This window comes from Syzygium oleosum, unplaced genomic scaffold (genome assembly GCF_021117445.2).
Source record: "Syzygium oleosum isolate NSW1041296 unplaced genomic scaffold, Sole_v2.1 Sole_v2.10, whole genome shotgun sequence".
Lineage (NCBI taxonomy): Eukaryota > Viridiplantae > Streptophyta > Magnoliopsida > Myrtales > Myrtaceae > Syzygium > Syzygium oleosum.
In genome coordinates this window covers 9,477,329-9,497,012 of record NW_026607494.1, presented here as the reverse complement: position 1 = coordinate 9,497,012, position 19,684 = coordinate 9,477,329, and the positions used below count along the sequence as shown (strand labels likewise).

The window sequence follows — 19,684 nt, the reverse complement described above, 5'->3', positions numbered from 1 at the left end:
GAACCCTAATGTCGGATTTTGATTAGTTAACTAGTTATGAAATCTTTCCATAGGTCCATTTGAGGAGTTTGTTTGCGCGTATGTTTACATGGTCCACATCACATGTGTGTTTCTTAAGATTGATACGAATCCGTCCAAATCCATGTGATCTTTGTCCTTAGACAGAGGAACTTTTAAAATTGAATAATTATGTGTGTTGGAAGTAACTTATGTGTCACGTCAATTTCAAGCTTCTTGGATTCTTTCTGATTTTATTTTTATTTTATTTTTTAATAAAATAATAAGAATAAAGAAATAAATTTTTGGGCTATCGGAAGAGATGTTGGAATATATGCTCGCACAAAAAAGCAATTTTGTGTATTTGCCCGACATAATTGATCTCGATTTATTTTTTATTATTATTATTTTTGTTAGAATTATATAATAATATTGAACAGTGAATTTTACGAGAAAACTGTTGAAATTGCGCAGGAGATCTGTATTGAAATCAGCACCCTCTCTCTCTCTCTCTCTGCCAATGGAGAAAATGGTGGAGACCTATGTTTGGAACAATTGAAAGCAACAATTTTTAGTTGGTCGGTCGACCATATTGACATCACTTTTATTTTTATTTTTTTCTCTAAGGATTTAATAATTGCAAAGTGTCTAAAATCCTCGACTGATTTCACCCTTTTCTTTAATATGTAGATTTTGTCTATTAGATACCAAATTAGTCGAATTGTTAAAATGATTGAAATTTTGCAACAGGGTGATGCGAAAAAAAAAAAAGAAAAAGATTTTCCCGCAAATGCATGATTGTGTTGAAAAGCACTCTGAAATTTTTATGTTGATCTCATCAAATGGGGGTTTTTTTTTTAAATCAAGGTGGCCTATTTTTATTTCCTCAATAATCATTTTTGTATTCATCAAAGCTCATCCTAATCCCAATCAAGATTATCACCTAATCCCCGTCCTGTCATCCGCACGATCAGTTCGTCATCGGTCACAATTAATATAACGAATCCGGGGGCCGATCTTTCCAAGTGTCGTGCTCGGACCCTTTTCCGGCCGTAGCGGTTTCGAAAAAACAAATCGTTTCCCTCAATTATTAACTAATCGAGATTATGCTATGCCCCTTTTGATTAATGGAAAAACACACAAGAAAAAAAAAAAAAGATGGTGGGAGAAAAATTTCAGGCCCAAGCCCCACAAGTAGTTGAACAGTCAATGGGCTTGATCATCTTTTCTATATTTTTATAAAATTCGACATTTTAAAGCCCAAACTTTTGCTCAAATAGCGCGAGTCAGTAGTGACACAACTCTCGTTCGTTCTCGCGCATGAGCTTCAATGGCGTCTCTGTCCAACACAAGCGTCTCCTCGACCTTGCCCGTGCGTGCTCGAGGAGCGGTTCCCTCGACGCGACGAGGATCCTCCATGCGCTCGCCATCACGGCGGGACCCTATTCGAGACAACCCACCTTCCTCTACAACAATGTCGTCTCACTGTACGCGGGTCTCGGCGAACTGTCCGCCGCCCGCGAGGTGTTCGAGAGTATGCCCCAGAGGAACGCGGTGTCGTTCAATGCCGTCATTGCCGCGTGCGGTCGATGGGGGGATGCCGAGGAGGCTCTGGCTGTTTTCGCCGAGATGAGAGGTCGCGGGTTCGGCCTGACCCAGCACTCGTTGGCTGGGGTGTTGTCCTGCGAGGCGTTGGGCTTGAGCTGCGGGGCTCAGCTGCATGGGATCGGGATGAAGAATGGGCTTCTTGATGCCGACCCTTTTGTGGGGACTGCTTTGTTGAACTTGTACGGGAGGCATGGCTGTTTGGATGATGTCATTGGGGTCTTTGAAGATATGCCTTCGAAGAGCTTGGTGACTTGGAACTCCATGCTGACTTTGTTTGGGCATCATGGATATTCCAGAGATTGTGCTTGTTTATTCCGAGATCTTATGAGAGAAGACTTTGCCTTGTCTGAATGCACCTTCATGGGCATCTTGTCGGGGTGTTCATGTGAACAAGACTTGGTATTGGGAGAACAGATACATGGTCTTGTGATGAAAAAAGGACTCTCTTCAGTGTCCTCTGTTCTGAATTCGTTAATCAATATGTATGTTAAATGCAAATTTGTATGTTTGGCGGAGAAAGTGTTCAAGGAGCTGCATGTTCCAGATGTTGTTTCATGGAATATAATGATTGGGGCCTTGGCAAAGACTGGAAAACCTGAAGTAGCTTTAGAACTCTTTAGTAGAATGTCCATGGACGGGCTATTGCCTAACCAAGCCACCTTTGTAAGTACAGTTAATGCTTGTACTGGATTTGAAGTCCAAGTTTATGGAGAGTTTATGCATGCTAAGATCATTAGAAATGCTTTTCAGTCTGATGTTCTTATAGGTAGTGCTTTGGTTGACTTTTACGTTAAGTTCGAAAATCTTGAAGCTGCGCATCATTGTTTCAATGAAATTCGTGAGAAGAATGTGGTGTCTTGGAGTGCTTTGATATCCGGGTATGCAACTAAAAGCTCATCTACTTCACTATATTTACTGCAAGAGATGGTTAGATTGGGGTTCCAACCAAACGAGTTCTCATTTTCTGCTGTTCTCAAAGGATCATATGCTTCAGAGCTACAGCAACTTCATTGCTTGATTACAAAAATGGGCTATGAATGTAATGACTATGTCCAGAGCTCTCTAATTACCTCATATGCCAAGAATGGACTCATATCCGGCGCCTTGGCCTTTGTAACTGCTCCTGGTGAACGGCTTGCTGTTGTTTCTAGCAATGCCATTGCTGGAATATATAACAAAACTGGCCAGTTCCATGACACGCTGAAGTTGCTCTCTGCACTTGAAGAGCCCGATGTTGTGTCCTGGAATATAGTAATTGAAGCCTGCGCTCGCAGTGGTAATTACAGAGAAGTTTTTGAGCTTTTCAGTTACATGCACATGTGTGGAGTTCGACCAGACAAGTACACCTTTGTTAGCCTTTTAGTTGCATGCTGTAAGCTTTACAACCTTGCTACTGGGAGTTCTGTCCATGGTCTGATGATAAAGACGGATTTTAGTTGCTGTGACGCGATTGTGTGCAATGTTCTTATGGACATGTATGGGAAGTGTGGATGCATCGGGAGCACAGTCAAAACTTTTGACGAAATGTCGGATAGAAATATCATCTCTTGGACCGTGCTGATATCTGCTCTTGGAGCGAATGGTTATGCCAATAATGCGTTAGAAAGGTTTAGGGAGATGGAATCAGAGGGTATTCAACCTGATGGTATTGCTTTTACAGCAGTGCTTACTGCATGCAGGCATGGCGGGTTAGTAAGAGAAGGGTTGGAATTGTTCCAGTTAATGAAAACTTATTACAAGGTGGAACCTGAGATGGATCATTACCACGGTGTGGTTGATTTATTGGCCAAAAATGGGTGTCTTAAAGAAGCAGAGGAAATGATTATGAGCATGCCTTTCCCACCAAACGCACTAGTCTGGCGCAGTTTCCTTGAGGGCTGCAAGAGGCTGCATAAAAATCGAGTGCTGGAGCTAGCAGAGTGAGGATCGAATTCTCATGTATTCCAAAGAATGCATACTGAGGTTGTTGAGTCCAAAGCATGCAACCTCAATAACTTAAAGTCATATCATCCACCTGCCACCAGAATATCATTGGTAGAAGAGTATTGCCGCTGAGGTTAGCAACGAGGCCAATGAAGTGGTGTTAATTCTCGGAAGATGTGGAAATATGCAGATGAATATAACTGCACAACTAGTGAGAGTTATCTTTTATTTGGATACCCGGTTAAGTTGTTCTTCATTGCATTCGACTGACTAGACTAACTGAAGGTGCTCAGCCATTTTCGGTTGTCTTGGTCCAAAGTGACCGCCCTGAAGGACATGCAACTTGGGCATCTAGATATTATATCAAGCCACCTTCACTCCATCTACCAGTTCGTGGCCGAGCCAGAGTCTGTATTCATCCTTTCTCTGTCCTGACCGAAATATGAGCAATTCAACAGGGTGCTAGTAATCTGGACATCAAGGGAACTCGTCTTATCTCCACCCTTTGGTAAGGCAATGCCCCCGTGAATTCGGCGGTGTTGTTAGAAAAACATATTTGTACCTGGAGAAATAATCGGATTCTGAATAGGTGGTAGGAAGACTTTTGGACGGTGACTATGACTGAGGGTAAATGGTTTGTGCAAAGGCACCGAAAGAGAGATGGTGAATTGCATGACAATGTGTTACTATGTCCGACTTTCTCAATTCCTACAGCTTCCAAAGTAATTGAAGTACATTGACTCATGTGCAATTGTGCCAAGTGTTATTCTGAGCAGCTTTGAATCATACGAAGAGTATCACTATGACGTGAGTCGATATCATTGCTTCATTTACATTAGCGATCTCGTCCTTCTTGACCCGAAAGGCATTTTTGTTTTCCTAATAGCAGAAAGAAAACTGAGAAACTGAAAAACTCGGCCTTTTCCATGTCTTATTAATGGAAACACCCCGCAACAAACTGTCCGCGGTAACAGGGTGATGACCAGTTTTGTGGTTCTAAGTATCGTTTTTGTGATCTCTTTGGTGGGCATATGGAGGCTCCTCAAAGAAAATGGAAGAGCACTGCATTGTAAAGATAGGAAGGACCATTCTGGGCTTTGTACTCGTATGGCCTATGGCAACGGGAGGCACGAGGCAAAATTACGCCACACTCAAAGGAACAGAACGACAATGGTAATTGTATCTACTAAAACCAACCCTCATCCCTGTGTATTTTAGCATTCGACCATGGCCAGTTATTATCGGTGCGCAAGACAGGATTTTGCTCTTCTCAGGTATCTTCATGATAATATCATGGAACCCAAGGAATGCATCGCCATAGAAATTACAGTCCAGGTTCTTCAACCCGACAAGTGAGGCGCCCCAGGAGCACTGCACACAACCACTGCCCATGCATCAATTCCGTAGCTAAAGAAGCCATCTATAAATTGGAATTTCTGGGCACAAGATCATTTTATTTGAGTACTTTGGGAAGCTACGAAAACAAGGTTGGAGCTTTCATCTGCGCCATATATATGGATCAATTGGCAAATTAAGACGGAATCATCAACGAACAGTTTCTGAGAAGCCTCCTAAAGGAACAAATGAAAGCTCATGGCAGACAACCGGATTGCAACATAAGTGGTCCGTCATAATTCAACCGAATACAGATAATTAGAACGCTCTCCAAAAGATACCAGGGAGAGATACATGTTCACGACACATTGTAGGACACCCAGAAATGGAGCTAAGCAACCGTAGGCACAGATTTTTACAAAAAGTTGCACAGTATTTCAAGCAATGGTGAAACCACCATTTCAGCATTCATTTATCCCACTCCAGATCCGGAAGTGGTTTATCCACCTTCGAGAGACTTTCATCTGCTCCATTCCGCCGGTTATTGGTATACCGGTCCCAACCCATGATGTGAGGCAAAACAAACTGCAAAACCAGACTCTCATAAAGCACATGCTCCTAGACTAGAAAAGACGAAAGAACAATTGGAAGACATAAAGGTGCTCTCGTTCAAATCTTCAAACTGCCACTAGGCCTGTTTACCCATATAGACAGGAGAGCAGCTACTAAAACAAATATGCTTCTCCAGTCTTGACCGTACGCAATCATAAATATCCTTTAGGCTGAGCAACTTTTAACTATTTTTAGAGGGCTTGTAATAGGCATTAGCAGAAAATTAGTGCAGCTTACAGGAGGTTCTGATCTAGGTTTTAAAACAAAAAAGCCTTCGGAAGGATCATTTACAAGCCATGTTATTAATCAACCATGGAGGGACTGCTATCGTTTCCCATTTGGCAATTAGAAAACTCTCCTTTTCCAAACACCCCCACCCCCACCTTTCCTTCTCCCCATTTTCCTTGTTATTAACAGTTTGCAATGTACCAAAACATTGTAGACGCTTAATCAATAGAAGTTATATGAAAAAGAACAATAGCACGGAATAGAACTAGTTACTGTCACAATCAGTTAGTCAATTGCTAGATGCTAAAATATAAAACGCAATTACCATTTCCATAAAGAAAAAAGAGATCATAAGTGAAGACATACACTACACGCTGTCTTCATGACGGCAAATTCAGCAGCTGTAACAGGTACGGTAAATCGTTCATTCGTTTTCAGAATATTGTTGGTAACACCTGCAAGTGAGACAGTTCACATTCAAGCACATGCCAATCAACTTAAGAAAATAAATAGATAGTCACATTATCAATTTTTAAAGATCTAAGCTACTTCGTGAAATCAAATTTAAAATTCCAAACATCAAAAGCTACAAATAACAATAGGAAACAACACCTATCCGATCAAGCAACTTTTCTATAATGGGGGCCAGGGAACTAATTTTTGTTGCTTTTTAATAAGGCTCTATCTGGCAAATTGCTATGGAATTTTAGCGTACAGAATGGCTATGGTGTTTTAATGCTGAGCATGATGGTCTTTAGAAGAAAATTGTGGCAATGAAGTATGGCTAGGAGGTTGACCAAAAAAATAAGTATGGCCAGAATAACAGAAGGTGGATTACTAGAAACAGAAAAACACTACATATGAAGGTGGATTCAAGAGGTTGACATCAGATGCGGAACCGGGAACTAGGGAGAGGGGGCGCAAAGGTGAGTACATTGCACTAGTTGAGAATTAGTTAGGTATCCAAACTAAAATTAGAACTAGCTGTTACAAGATCATGATAGAAAAATAGAAACAAAAGTATTCTACATACAAATGAGCTCTTAACAAGGTTATCAAAATGTAACAAACACAATATTAAAGGGCTGCAAATTTACCATTTCTAGAACCACAAAAACACAGTACTTACTCAGAGAAATGAAGTAGCCACCCCCATCGGCATGAGGCTTAATTGACAAGCTCTTCCTCACTTGACCAGCATTGCTGCAGGAAGCATTTCTTGTCAATGTCATCATGTACTACACAAAAGTTGGTAATGACTTCCAATTTACAAAGAGACCTGACTATTGCAACTCAAGCATACATACAGTAAAAACTCTAGGTAGAATAAACATTTAAAAAATAAATAAAGAAATAGGGGAAAATAAAATGAGCCAGAGGAAAAAAAAATGGCAAGCCATATGAAGTTAGAGGAAGGCGAAGCATTTAAAGATCTATCAGAAGCAAGTCAGTCTAATAACCTGGACAGCATTGAAGGATCATGAAAGAATTCACAGGCATCTTTTGGACCCAAACTTATGAGGGATCCAATCTCAGTGGCTGACAAAGCAAAAAGCTGTAGAAAAGCAACAAATACAGAATTCTTGTCAGACATACCATGCATGTCGCATTTCTTTCTTCGTATCATCAAGCACATTTGTAAAGAGACTTCATGTAGAATAATTGAAAATGAACTTGATAAACGGACTAAAGCTTACCTGTCGCTTTTCCCAATCGTACTTGCGTTCACCAATAGCAGGCCAAAATCGCAACATCATGACACCATGTCTATCGACCTTAAGACCAGCACCAGACTAATAGATACAAATGATAATATAGTGAAAACAGAAAGCGGTTACCACATGTTTTCATGATATAGTCTAATGAACACGAGGAACACAGACATACCTCCAATTTACTGAAAGTAGGGAGAACCGGGGACAGAGAGAGTGCAGCTTTCCCCTTATACACACAATATGGAGCAAATATTCGATTTACAGTACCTCCTGCAAATTCCGTATGCACATTAAAGAAATGAGGAAAACAATTGAATCATCACTTGAGAGGGGAGAGAGCACTTAGTAATGCCCATAAGCTGCATATAATACCTGCGGCATTAAAATTTTGTCTTACAGTGGAATATCCAGCCTGGGAAATATGAGAGTGACTAAATGAAGAAACTCTACAACACACAGCTTCCCCGAGTAAATTTCTTCTAGACAATCCCATCCTATTCACCATCAGACAATTCCATAGTCAAAATGCGTTGCTAAATGACAGGACAAGCTAAACATTAGCAAAGCCGGGTAAGTGTCGATAGACTACCCATCCTCTGCACCATACGGGCATTAAATGACATAAACTGGGAAAAGAAAAGTGCAAAAACTCTCTAAGGGCCCTGGCCACCCGTCTATTAATTCTATACATATAGAGCACTTAAACCAGACTACAATTCTAACTCCTAACCAAGCCCATACAGCTCAACATAAGCTCCACTCAACTCATACCAAACTTACGAGTATTTTTGTGTGTATCCCAGCTCAACTTTACTAGGTAACTGAATAATCCAAGCACAACTCAACTCGATTCAAGTTTCATCAAGCCATACACAAGCTTGAGCTCATAAGCTTGACAATTGTGATTTAGTAATAACACTCTCAGTAGTTGAATACTCCATGCATCGAGTAAGTTTAAATATGTATATCATCTTTTCAAAATGAAACCGACACCATTAATTTAAATCATCAGACAAACTTCCAAATAACAACTAAAAGAACAGCACACCAACTAAAAATTTACAAGACCAAGGAAATAAACACCGACTAAACAAGAAAAGAATATGTAAATATAAAGTCCCACTTAATCAATTTGTTATTTCAAGCATGATACCCGATCCTCCATAGCTTTCTTCTGATATGATCCATGAACTTCAGGGGCACACCTACAACAGAACATTAAAAAGTCAAATAAGCACATATATAATGGGTATAAACATTTCAAACAGCAAACACAAACAGAGTATTGGTAAATTTATTGAGAGATCATTAATATTGTGTGATCACAAGATGATATCAAAGTGTGGACTTCCATCAGTAACACAAGTTCACTGATTTTGCTGAAAGATAAAAATTCTAGTTTTTGGTGAGAAAATCAATTACAAAATCAGAGAAAATACTCGAGCTGAAAATCATAAACACAGAGCTTACAGTTCAGAGATGATGGGACTTGGTAAGTCATTGAGCATGCAAGTTCATCCCATATAACTTCACTACTCCATAATTTTCTTTTCTTAGATTGAAAAAGAGGAGGGCATAGGGAAGAACCTTAAAACCTTGCTTCAATCATTTTTATGAAAGTAATATAGCAAGCAAAGGCACAGTTAAGTCTACGTTTTAAATTCCAAAGTTCAGAAGGATAAAGACTGAACTCATCGAATACCTAGCTAATCAACATGAGCACTGCAACAAAGTTATCAATTATCTCCAGCTGAAGAATTTAAAGCATGAGACAATCAAGTGGTGCAATGAGATTTCAAGTAACAACCAACTGGAAATTTAGGCAATCGACTCGGCCTCGACACAGTTGACAACAGCCCAACACCAATGGAATCTGAGTCGACATTTCAACGATGCGAAAGAGGACTAAACTCTCTAAAAAAGCACTAAGATTTCCCAACACACTAAGACCATAATGCATCAAGATTAAACAAGCAAAAACCCCAGTAACCCATTCTCCTTCAATGTCAGGCAAAATTTTTTCAATCTTCACATGTGAGTCACGTACCATGTACGAAACTTCCCACAACTCCGAGAACCCATGCCAGTGAGAAAAATAAGATTTCCCAGATAAAAAAAAATTATGAATCCATTTGAGCCAACATGGTCTCTCCAGCATTATCGACCCCCGCGAAAAAAAAATACGAGAAAAAGATTTAGCCATCTGGGTTTCGTTTCTCAAAACAAAAGATTCAACCTTTGGCCCTAAAACTCCATTCCCAGATCAAATTTTTCGAAATTGAAACACCACTTTGCAGAATGGAGAGCACGATCCGAGTAGATAAGAAAAATCGAGCGCACAAGCCGATATCGACAGCTTCCGTCGAGCAACCACGAATCATATAGCAGAAAGGTTGATAGAGAGAGAGATGAGAGTGAAGCCACGAAGAATGCCTTACTCAGTTTCTCTCGGATCGAAGAAATGGGAAGCCCGGAAGCACAGATTGAAACTCTCGAACTCGACGTTTCAGCTAACCAGAGTGACAAAGTTGAGACCTTTAGCCCCGGGCGCGCTTGTCGAGCTTAATTCAAGCTGACATTTTTCTTAGGGTTTTGGCTTTTCTTTCATCCTCTAATCCAACTTCTTCGTTTTTTTCTAATTAAGCTCTTGAGCATAATTCGATTCAAATCGCCAAATCAAAAAGAATGGATTGTTGGTAATTTCAAAATTTTGGTTTGTGAATCGAACCCGATCGAAATTTGGCAATTTGGTTCAATTTATTTTTTTTCCAAACTGCACCGAATCGAACTGTTTTTATGAGTTCTGTCGTAATGCGAGACTATGCGTAAGTTGGTGTTGCAGCAATAGTTGTTACATTATAATGCAGTTCTATCTTTGGATAATAGCTTCAACCTTTGATCAATTCACGATTGTTAAGAAAGGTGATTTCCTTCTTGTGCTTGTTATTTTCAATTCATGAAAAACATTTTCAGTATGTCTATTAGTTTTCCATCATCAAAATACCAGAAAGTCGAAAAATAATTTTTCAAGAAATAAATTTCCTTCAAGCAAACGGATCCTTAGTTCAGTTTGGTTTTGAACTTTTTCAAACCATATTATTGTAGTTTTAGCTAAGTTTTTATCCATATCAAACCAAACTAAATCGTGCTCATCCTTATTCTACTTAATTTGCTTTTCTGCAATCGATTAGAGATCGACCAAATGCAAATCCCGCCGAGAAGGACTCGCTTGAAAAATGTGCTCATTCGGGGTTGCTCGAGCCCTGGCCCCTGCTCCACGTAGGATGGGAACCGAATTTTCACCCTAGGGACTAGGGGTGAGCATTGGTCCAGGGTTGACCCTGGATTAGACATGGCCACTGTTCAGGAACTGCCGGTTCCTGGCCATGTATGAACTGGAACCGGACGGTTCCGAGCAGGTTCCGGTCCGATTCCGGTTCCGGTTCCGGTTCCTTCCGGTTCCTTCCGGTTCCTGCTGGTTCCGGTTCATAATTTAAAATTTTAAAAAAAATTTATGAAATAAAAAAATAATGAATTATTCAATATAAATTGTAATCAAAATGTAAATCGTAATCAAATTTGGGGACAAAAAGAGAGAATGAGGGGGCTTGAACTTAATAAATTATCATTAAGCGCCTTACAATTCGTTACAATGATCTATAAAAAAAAAAAGGAGCACAATATATATGCCCTAAAATGACCCAAAAACCTAAGCCTATCCGAACCCCTGCATTCCATGCGCAGGGGTCACATGTCGTCGGATTATACTTCGGTTTCCCTAAGCTCAAGTGGGTGTGCCCGGTATGAGAAACAAGGGTCCCCGAAATATTTGCCAACTCCAACACTTCTTTTATCCTTAATCGTCTCTACCCGTTCAGGTTCCGGTAGCGGTATCGGTACTGGTGGTATCTCCGTCGTTAAAGAATTCGGATTCATTATTCCGATCTATCTCTTGTTGTCGGTATTGAGCTTTCGTTCAATCATCGACACAAGCTTGAGTCTCCACTGATTCTGGAGCTAATCTTGAACGATGTTCGTCCAAAATATTACCTCCGACACTGAATGCTTGTTCGACCGCAATTGTGGAACAAGAGGTTGCAAAATTTTGTTTTGCAATAAGAGAAAGGATTGGGTATTGGCTTGTGTGCCTCTTCCACCAATCCAAAATTAAAAAACCTGTACTACCTTCGGATTCAGTGAACTCAAAGGAAACGGTTAGATAAATCTCTAATTCAGAAATATTTCCTATTATTCCCTTTTGTTTTTTTTTTGTCTATGTAATAAAAGTTGGTACCCTCTACTAATTTTACATGTACTCTCATTTTGTGTCTCGGTAGATTGAGAAGATCCAATATCACCTAAATTATATTTAGTATAAAATTCATTATATAATTCTATTACTACGTTTTTAACCTCACTTAGTATGGTTGTAACATTTACCATATCATAATGTAAACATTGATAATACGTATGCAAATAATCACTTAAACCATCTAATTTTCAACGCGGATAAAAAACACAAGCAACTAAATAAATAATGGGAATTTCGCTATAATAATGTAGCCACTTCATTTTCATTGTTACTATAGTATGTTGTAATTCAATATCATTTTCATATTCCTCAAAAACTCCGACAATATTAATACACTCTACTAAAAATAAATGTGTAGTAGGATAATAAACACCGGATAAAGTATAAGTTGCATCATTAAAAACCTTTAAAATATCTAAATTTTTTTTGCAAATACCCCACTCTTGTGGGTATAAATTAATCTGAAGTATATTATTAGAAATGAATGCACATAATAAATCTTTATATTCATAAGATTCACTAAGAAAGTGAAAAGTAGAATTCCAACGAGTTGGAACATCTCTTGAAAATCTTTTTGGCCTTTTGGCATTTTCTCTACAAAATTTACCCCATTCTTTCATTTTTTGGGGATGTTTCCATAAAAATTGAATCGCCGTTTTTATTGGTTCAAGAAAAATATCAAGAGTTTTCAAACCATCTTGTACACATAAATTTAAAACATGACAAGCACATCTAACGTGAAAAAATTTTCCACCAAAAGCGGGTTTACAAATATTTTCTAAATCGGCAATTGAAGCGGTATTTGCCGCGGCATTATCAAAACCAATTGAAAAATTTTTGTTAAGCAAATAATATTCTTCTAAAATTTGCCTAATCATTCTATAAATATTATTTGCCGTATGCTTACCATCGAAAACTTTAAATGCAATAACTCTTTTTTGAATACTCCAATCGTCATCTATCCAATGACATGTTATGCCCATGTAAGAATGCATTTGCCAATGATTACTCCAAATATCACTACCTATATGCACGCATCCATTAAATTGCATAAAAAAGTTTTGTAAATCCTTTTTTCCATTTTTGTAAAGATCTTTAATTATTCGTTTAAGTGAATTTCTAGGAACACGTTTTGCTTGTGGAGCACATGCTTTTTGTACAAATTGATTAAAACCAAATCTTTCTCCAAAATTAAATGATAAATGCTCAACGGAAACAAATTTATCTAATTCTTCCTTATAAGTTTTTTCATTAAAATGAAATAAAGGGGAAGTGTTAGGATTGACGTACCCGGAAATTTGTTGTTGCCTGATATCGATTCCCGCTTGGGTTGGATGTTTGCTTCTAAGATGTCGTTTGAATGTTCCGTATCCTTGTTCACTTGTATATTTATATATTTTCCCACAATATTTACAAATTATATCATACCTTTTTTCACCAATATCAAACCTTTCCATTTTCGTGAAGTGATCCCAAATGTCAGATGTAAGTTCTCGCTCCGCCTCCTTTGTTGTAGATATTTCGGCAGGAGGATGAAGACTTTCTTGCATCGGGACGCGCTCCACATCGGGAAAAATGTTGATTTCATCATCTTCAAAATCTGCATAATCACGAGGATCAAAAGAATGATGGGATTCCGTCATGATATTCTTACCTTTGCCAGTTGGCACTCGACTTCCACTTGCCATTTTTCGAGTGGATTGAGAGAATTGAGCGGATTGATTGGGAGAATTAAGAGAGAATTGCGCGGATTGAGAAAATTGAGAGAATTTAAGAGAATTTGAGAGAATTTAGAGTATTGAGAAAATTTGAGAGAAGAGAATTTGAGAGAATTTAGAGTATTGAGAGAATTTTAGAGAATTTTAGAGAATTTATAAGAAAAAAATGAGAAGAAAATTTAGGATAAAAAAAAAAGCTAGATAACCGTTGCAATTTGTAACGGTTATCTTTTTAATTTTTTTTATTTTATTTTTTATTTTTTACTTTTGCCCGTTGCCAAGGCAGCCTGCAAAGGCTGCCCTGGCAACGGGCCGCAGCAGGGCCTGCAGATGTGCAGGCCCTGCTGCATGGTTTTATTATTATTATTATTTATTTTTATTTTTTTTGGAATCGAGCCCGGAACCGGGCTCGTAGGCCACGGGCCGATTCCGGTTCCGAACCGCGGGCCCGGTCAACGGGCCGGGCCCGGGTTTGACTAGGTCGGTTCCGGGCCAAAATCGGCCCGTGGCCATGACTGCCCTGGATCGACCTTGGATCGGCCCAAACCAGCCGATATTAGTCCGATTTCTATGGGGATCGGGCCGGTTTCTTATCTTAGGGTCGTTGGAACCTGTGCTGTGCAGGTTGGTCAACCTTGTAAATTTTTTTTTTCCAAACTCTATGTATATATCCTAAAATGCCCAGCCCCTCCTCTTCTTTCGCCTTTTCCTCTCCCTCTCTTTGAGTCTCACTCTCACTCTCTCCCTCAATCTCAGATTCTTCTCAACCTTCGGCTCGATATCTTTCTCTCTCTCTCTCTCTCGATCTAGCAACGACTATCTCCCTACTCATTTATTCCTCGCCGATGTCGATTATCAGCAACAAAGACTCCAGAATCTCAGCAATGTAGATTGATCATCATTCATGGTCAATATCTGTATCTCAAAGTTGTGTAATTCATGGTTTATGTTACATATTTTGAACTTTTTATTGTTTATTTTTATTTCATGTGTTCTTTTTCTATGGTTAGTTGCTTTTGGCAAGTGGAGATTTATGTTGTCGTCTTATCTTAGATTTCTGTTTGCTTAATCTCGCATTGTCGATGGATATGTAATTTCAAAGAGTGCATTTGTCCTTTTAAGAAATACAAAAAAAAAGAATCGATTGATCCCAAGCTAACCCTAGAGTCGGACCAGGCCCACGGGTGTGGGTTGATTCCTAAGTTAGGTGTTAAATCGACCCAACCCGAACTAGGCTCACCCCGACTAGGGAAGTTGCTTGAATGGGGATGAGATCTCCTATTGCCCTATCTTGTCTTTCTCCACAAAGACATGATACGAGGATGGAGCAAGGTGTTAAGGACACGGGGGTGGTCATCTCCATTTCATCCTTATTACCTATCACCGCATATATCATTAAATTGCTCATCCGACAAAAAAGTTGACATGTTATGGCATTGTCGCGGGGCCGTTGGATTTTGCGGAAGTTAACGTGAAAGTGTATGTTAGTTCTTGGTGTGTGCAAATGCTTGTTTGTGATATGTGAGAAGGACTCAGCAAAGAGGCAAGAATGGACAGGAATAGGCAAGGGATTTACAAAGCACAAAGGGAGAGAAATGTTTATTAAATAGTTGTAGGTTACAAGTGGAAGGAGGAGCTTATTGTACATAAGTTTCCAGTTGTTCTGCTTCCTCCATGGCTGAGAACTCTTGTCTATTTATAGGCAAGTTTCCCCGACATAAGAGCCAGCAATTGTAGACTATTTACAGATTTTTTGGTCTTGCAATTTTTTACTAATACAAAGATTTGTTTTGCCCTCAAATTTTTGACATTTGAAGAAGATTTTCCAGCCTACACATTTTTTTTTGTCAAAGGAAATTCCCATTTATTACCAAAATGATACATGAAAGGATCTATAGGAAATCAAGAAATTCGCCATAAAAAAGCAAGTCCATAAAGGTGCAAAACAAACCAAAATCCAGAAATCAATATTAATCATCAAAGCATAGTCGGCAAAAATAAACACACACTCGTCCTTCAAGTACAAATCTGTCAATACATCTAAGCAAAGGGATCGGCAACCGATTAACGAATTACACATCATTATCAATGATGAGCACACACTGGGATCTTTGTCACTATGGCTTTGCTTTTTGGCAGTGTGCACCTAGGTTCGGTGTCCCCAACACCATATTGTACGGAAACAACAAATGTAAGAGCCAGCCCTTTAGTAAGTGCGAGATGCTAAAGCTTCTAATAAAAATATGTTGAACGAGCATAGATCGACACTGAAGCTGCTGCGAACACCATTGAAACTGGAGATTGAGTACTTATTCATTAAAATTCCTAAATCTAAAACTAGATCAGGAGTGAAAAGCTCATAGATCTAAGATCGAGAGAGCATACGTAGCAGTTTAGTCACTGTCGGCCATCTAACGTGGCATGGCTGGCACTGATGTGGACACTTTTTTTTATTTTTCTGAATTTTTTTTATCTTTTTTATCTTTTTCCGTTTTCCTTTTTTTTCCAACGTTGCTAGCCAAGAGTTGGAAAAAAAAGGGAAAGAAAATATAAAAACATAACAAAAATTCAGAAAAATATTTTTTAAAATGTTGAAAATTGCAAAAATTGCCAACGTCGGCGTCGATTGTGCCACGCAGGATAGTCGTCGTTGACTAGACCACTATGTTAGCGTTTCCGACAAAAATTGGCCGGAATGACTAATTTGCAAATTGTCAAAAGGCTTAGGACTTAATTGGCATAATTGAAAAGGTTTAGGACTAAATTGACAAATCATTAAAATGTTAGTACTCAATTGACCAAATTGAAAGGTTTAGGAGTGAATTGGCATAAGTGTAATAAGTTTATGACTTTTTGGTAATTTCTCCCTTTTTAACATAATGTAACAAAATTTTGTAGCCTACATATTTTGATAACATTGAGAAATCTACAACATTTTGAAAATGGATCACTTAATTTTGACAGTGGCTAAGCAAGAAAAGAGGAAAGGGGTAGAGGGAGAGGCATGAAGAGATTTTTAGTGATGGTAAAATGTTTTTTCGTGTTATCAAGATCACTCCACGAGCGCTAAGGCTTATACCAATCTCTCTTCTGCCATGAGTACTCCATAATTGAGCCAAAAAAATTCCAAATGCAAATAATTTGAGTCAAAATCGACCATTGCAACTCCACTTTGGACTCTCCTAGGCTACGTTTGGTCATCTAGATTTGTAATTATGATAAGACTGTGATTTTTTTTTATATAATATCCACTGTTTGGTGAATTGCAGTAATAAAGTCAGATACTTTCATATCTAATCCTGTCCATTATTTGGTATGAACGACATATTGATGTAAATGAACCTCAAAATGCACAAACATAGATGATAAGAATCTCTCATGATTCATTGCTAAAGAAACCACAAATGCATAAACGGAGATGACCTCCTTCATTTAATTCATAATTATTGTACTATCTACATCTTGAACAGAAAAAGGACTCATTGCAGCATTCCAAAGCCAATATCGACGGGGTAGATTAGTCATCAAACGCCAAATCTAGTAAAAGAGAGAATGTGATTATTAACTTTCGTGATTTCGAAAAGTATAGTGCTTTGACTTTTTCGCTACTTTCATGAAACTTCAACATAGACCAAAGAGCTACGGAAAAGATGGATTTCGACTATTTTGCTGCTTTCATGGACGAGAGTTATGGAGGAGAAGGAACTTAGACTCTTTTGTCGTTTTCGTGGAGCTTTGATGTGAACAAAGAACGTAGTTGTGAAACTTCAACATAAATCAAAGATACAGAGAAGAAGGAGATGAAGTTTAGAAAGATTAATTTCAAGTTTAAATTTGTTTAAATAAAATTGGAGTTCTTCTACTTCATTTTTATTACTTATTTTTTAATAATTCTTCCTCTCTATTTTATTTTTTTTATTCCCTTCCATCATTCCTTAATAAAAAATTTATTAAATAATAAAATATAATAATCTACCTAAAATATGTCATAAATATAGATATTGAATATATACCCACACACACACACACACAAAATATATATTTTAGAATAGAAAGAAATTCAAATATATACAATAAATAAAAATAGGAATAAATAGAAAACAAAAATAGTACATTATTTTTTTTTGAAGTTTTTTTATATTAGAATCCAAAAATTATTTTATATGTAATTATTATTTTTACTTTTTTTAGTTTAAAAAGTTTGTTATTTGAGAAAAATAGCTTTTATGCCATAGATATTAAAAATCTTATTTACCTTTATCTCACCTGCCCCATGGGATATTTTTATCTGGATTATATTCCCATATTCAATTCTATCTTATCTTGAGTAGCAACCAAACACGGGATATGGCAAATTTTATGCTATCTAGACTTTTATCATGTCTATCAAACGTAGGCTTAGAGTATGGAGAGACTCTTTGGTTAGTGAAAGTAGGAGAAGGGTCCTATGAATATGTATGTGGCAGATCGAATAGCCAAGATTCAAAAAGTGGACTAAAACGACTACGTTAACTTAGTCGATTTCATCTCTTAATTAATGTTTATTTTGTTGAAAAGTCCCACCCAAAACATAACATGGTAGGGTCATCGATCGATGTGAAGTCGTAACAAGGTAGCCATAGGGGAGCCTGTGGCTAGATCAATTTCCTCCGCAATGGAAATGCCCTATTTCCTCGAAAGCACCTACTCCTAACAAAATTAAAAGCAGCGAGCTACCTAGGTTGGGAAAAGCCCTCTCTATGTCCTTAGTCAAGCCTAATCTGTAATTAAAGGTTAGCGTTAACAAGGACAAGTTGCTCAATCACTTACTTCTTGCTTTCGAGCCCAAGCTTACTTGCTTAGTCAAGTTGCTTAAATGGTGCGAAAGGTTGCTTAACTATTCACTAATGGCACCTTAGCCTATCTATATAGTTAGGGGCCTTTTCGTGCCGGGCTTGAAAAATTGCCAACAACTTTAAGAAAGGATAGAGGGGCAACCAACATAGGGGGCTAGCTTGCTTTAACATTGGATTGGATTACGTGTAAGCAGAATTAGGAACAGCACGCGAATTTAATGAAGGAGGGCTGCACATCAGTAATAAATTGGAACAAATCAAACTTTGATATCATGTTACAAAGTTCAATTTAAAGCTTGAATATATAGGTAAAGAGAAATCACGGACATATAAAGAGTATATAAATCCCGTAAATAAGCGACATGAGATCCTTTAACAATCTTAGTGCTTATTCAAAACACTTTTTGAAAGTTAAATAAAAGCTCGGTAATTTATTTACAGTCACCGTCCAATAACAATGGCATCAAGGCATTGATGACCAGATTTTTTCGATTTATATACCCTTTTCTATCCTTTAACTTTTGGGTGTGTGGCGGCTCCGGCAAGAAAATTGAAGAAGAGGGGGTAACACATTATAAGCGGGTGACACATTATAAGCGACATGAGATCCTTTAACAATCTCTATCCCTAGCCAAAACACCTTCTGAAAGCAAATAAAAGCTCGGCAATTTGTTTACAGTCACCATCCAAAAAAACCGTCCGATAACAATGGCGTTAAGGCATTGATGACCAGGTTTTTTTAAATTTAAGTACCCTTTTCTATCCTATGACTTTTGGGTGGGTGTGGCTGCTCCTGCAAGAAAATGGAAGAAGAGGCGATAACATGCAATATCCAAATGACCAATGGGGTTTTTATATTCGTACGGCCCTATGGCAATTGGACACCCACAATAAGCAGAATCACATATTTCAAAGGGGATAATTATGTAAGGACCATAATGTATCTAGGACCAAATCGAAATGTTTGTGTAAGTCAGTGGGATTCATGTTCCCTCTACTTATCCACCCTCTTTCTCATCATTTATCTATAGATAGAGTGGCTCAAGACTCAGGTCAAGCGCACATAGAAGAATCGTTTGCCTTGGGCTTGCATTTGATCAATTGCTGTGCTCAATTTTTCTTGGAAAACAAAGCATTTGATCACATATGGCCGGTTCTTCGAATGCGAGGCGGGTTTTGCTTGTCGCGGTTCTTTTCATGTTTTTCGTTGTGAATGCGCAGGGACGTGCCCTTGTGGGGAAGAGGATCGATAGCAGTCTTCTGTTGCGTCAACTTGGCTACGGTGACGTAGCCAAGCTGAGCTCTGTTGAGAGGGCTTTGCCCATGGATGATGCGCCGCATAGAAAGGTGCCAGTAGGACAGGACCCGACCCATCACAAGTTCCCCTCAACTGTATTTGGC

General features: G+C 38.4%; 2 protein-coding genes across 3 annotated transcripts; one reads left to right on the top strand and one right to left on the bottom strand.

Annotated features, from left to right (window-relative positions):
- The first annotated feature begins 1,188 nt into the window (after nt 1–1,188).
- On the top strand, nt 1,189–4,314 carry LOC115685580 (pentatricopeptide repeat-containing protein At3g58590). The gene has a single exon (XM_030610655.2). It carries the CDS (start codon nt 1,318–1,320, stop codon nt 3,526–3,528), a length of 2,211 nt encoding a protein of 736 aa, XP_030466515.1. The 5' UTR covers nt 1,189–1,317; the 3' UTR covers nt 3,529–4,314.
- Nucleotides 4,315–5,100: 786 nt separating this feature from the next.
- On the bottom strand, nt 5,101–10,078 carry LOC115685581 (single-stranded DNA-binding protein WHY2, mitochondrial). 2 transcript variants are annotated; one of them, XM_030610657.2, is made up of 9 exons: nt 9,857–10,078; nt 8,572–8,623; nt 7,791–7,912; nt 7,591–7,688; nt 7,401–7,496; nt 7,164–7,258; nt 6,833–6,906; nt 6,070–6,158; nt 5,101–5,448 (listed from the first exon to the last, which is right to left on the bottom strand). In XM_030610657.2, the coding sequence occupies exons 2-9, from the start codon at nt 8,604–8,606 to the stop codon at nt 5,332–5,334; spliced, it is 726 nt and encodes a 241-aa protein (XP_030466517.1). In that variant the 5' UTR covers nt 8,607–8,623; nt 9,857–10,078; the 3' UTR covers nt 5,101–5,331. The 2 variants fall into 2 exon arrangements, with proteins under 2 accessions (XP_030466517.1, XP_056171491.1); XM_056315516.1 differs by lacking the exon at nt 9,857–10,078 and adding an exon at nt 9,763–9,814.
- Nucleotides 10,079–19,684: the final 9,606 nt, after the last annotated feature.

Excerpts from the sequence above, each read along its gene's own strand:
- LOC115685580 (XM_030610655.2), top strand. The coding sequence starts at position 1,318 with ATGAGCTTCAATGGCGTCTCTGTCCAACACAAGCGTCTCCTCGACCTT.
- LOC115685581 (XM_056315516.1), bottom strand. The coding sequence starts at position 9,799 with ATGATTCGTGGTTGCTCGACGGAAGCTGTCGATATCG. Across the intron at positions 7,259-7,400 it reads ACGATTGGGAAAAGCGACAG|CTTTTTGCTTTGTCAGCCAC; the intron begins GTAAGCTTTAGT and ends GCTTTTCTACAG. Across the intron at positions 6,159-6,832 it reads TGGCTACTTCATTTCTCTGA|GTGTTACCAACAATATTCTG; the intron begins GTAAGTACTGTG and ends TCTCACTTGCAG.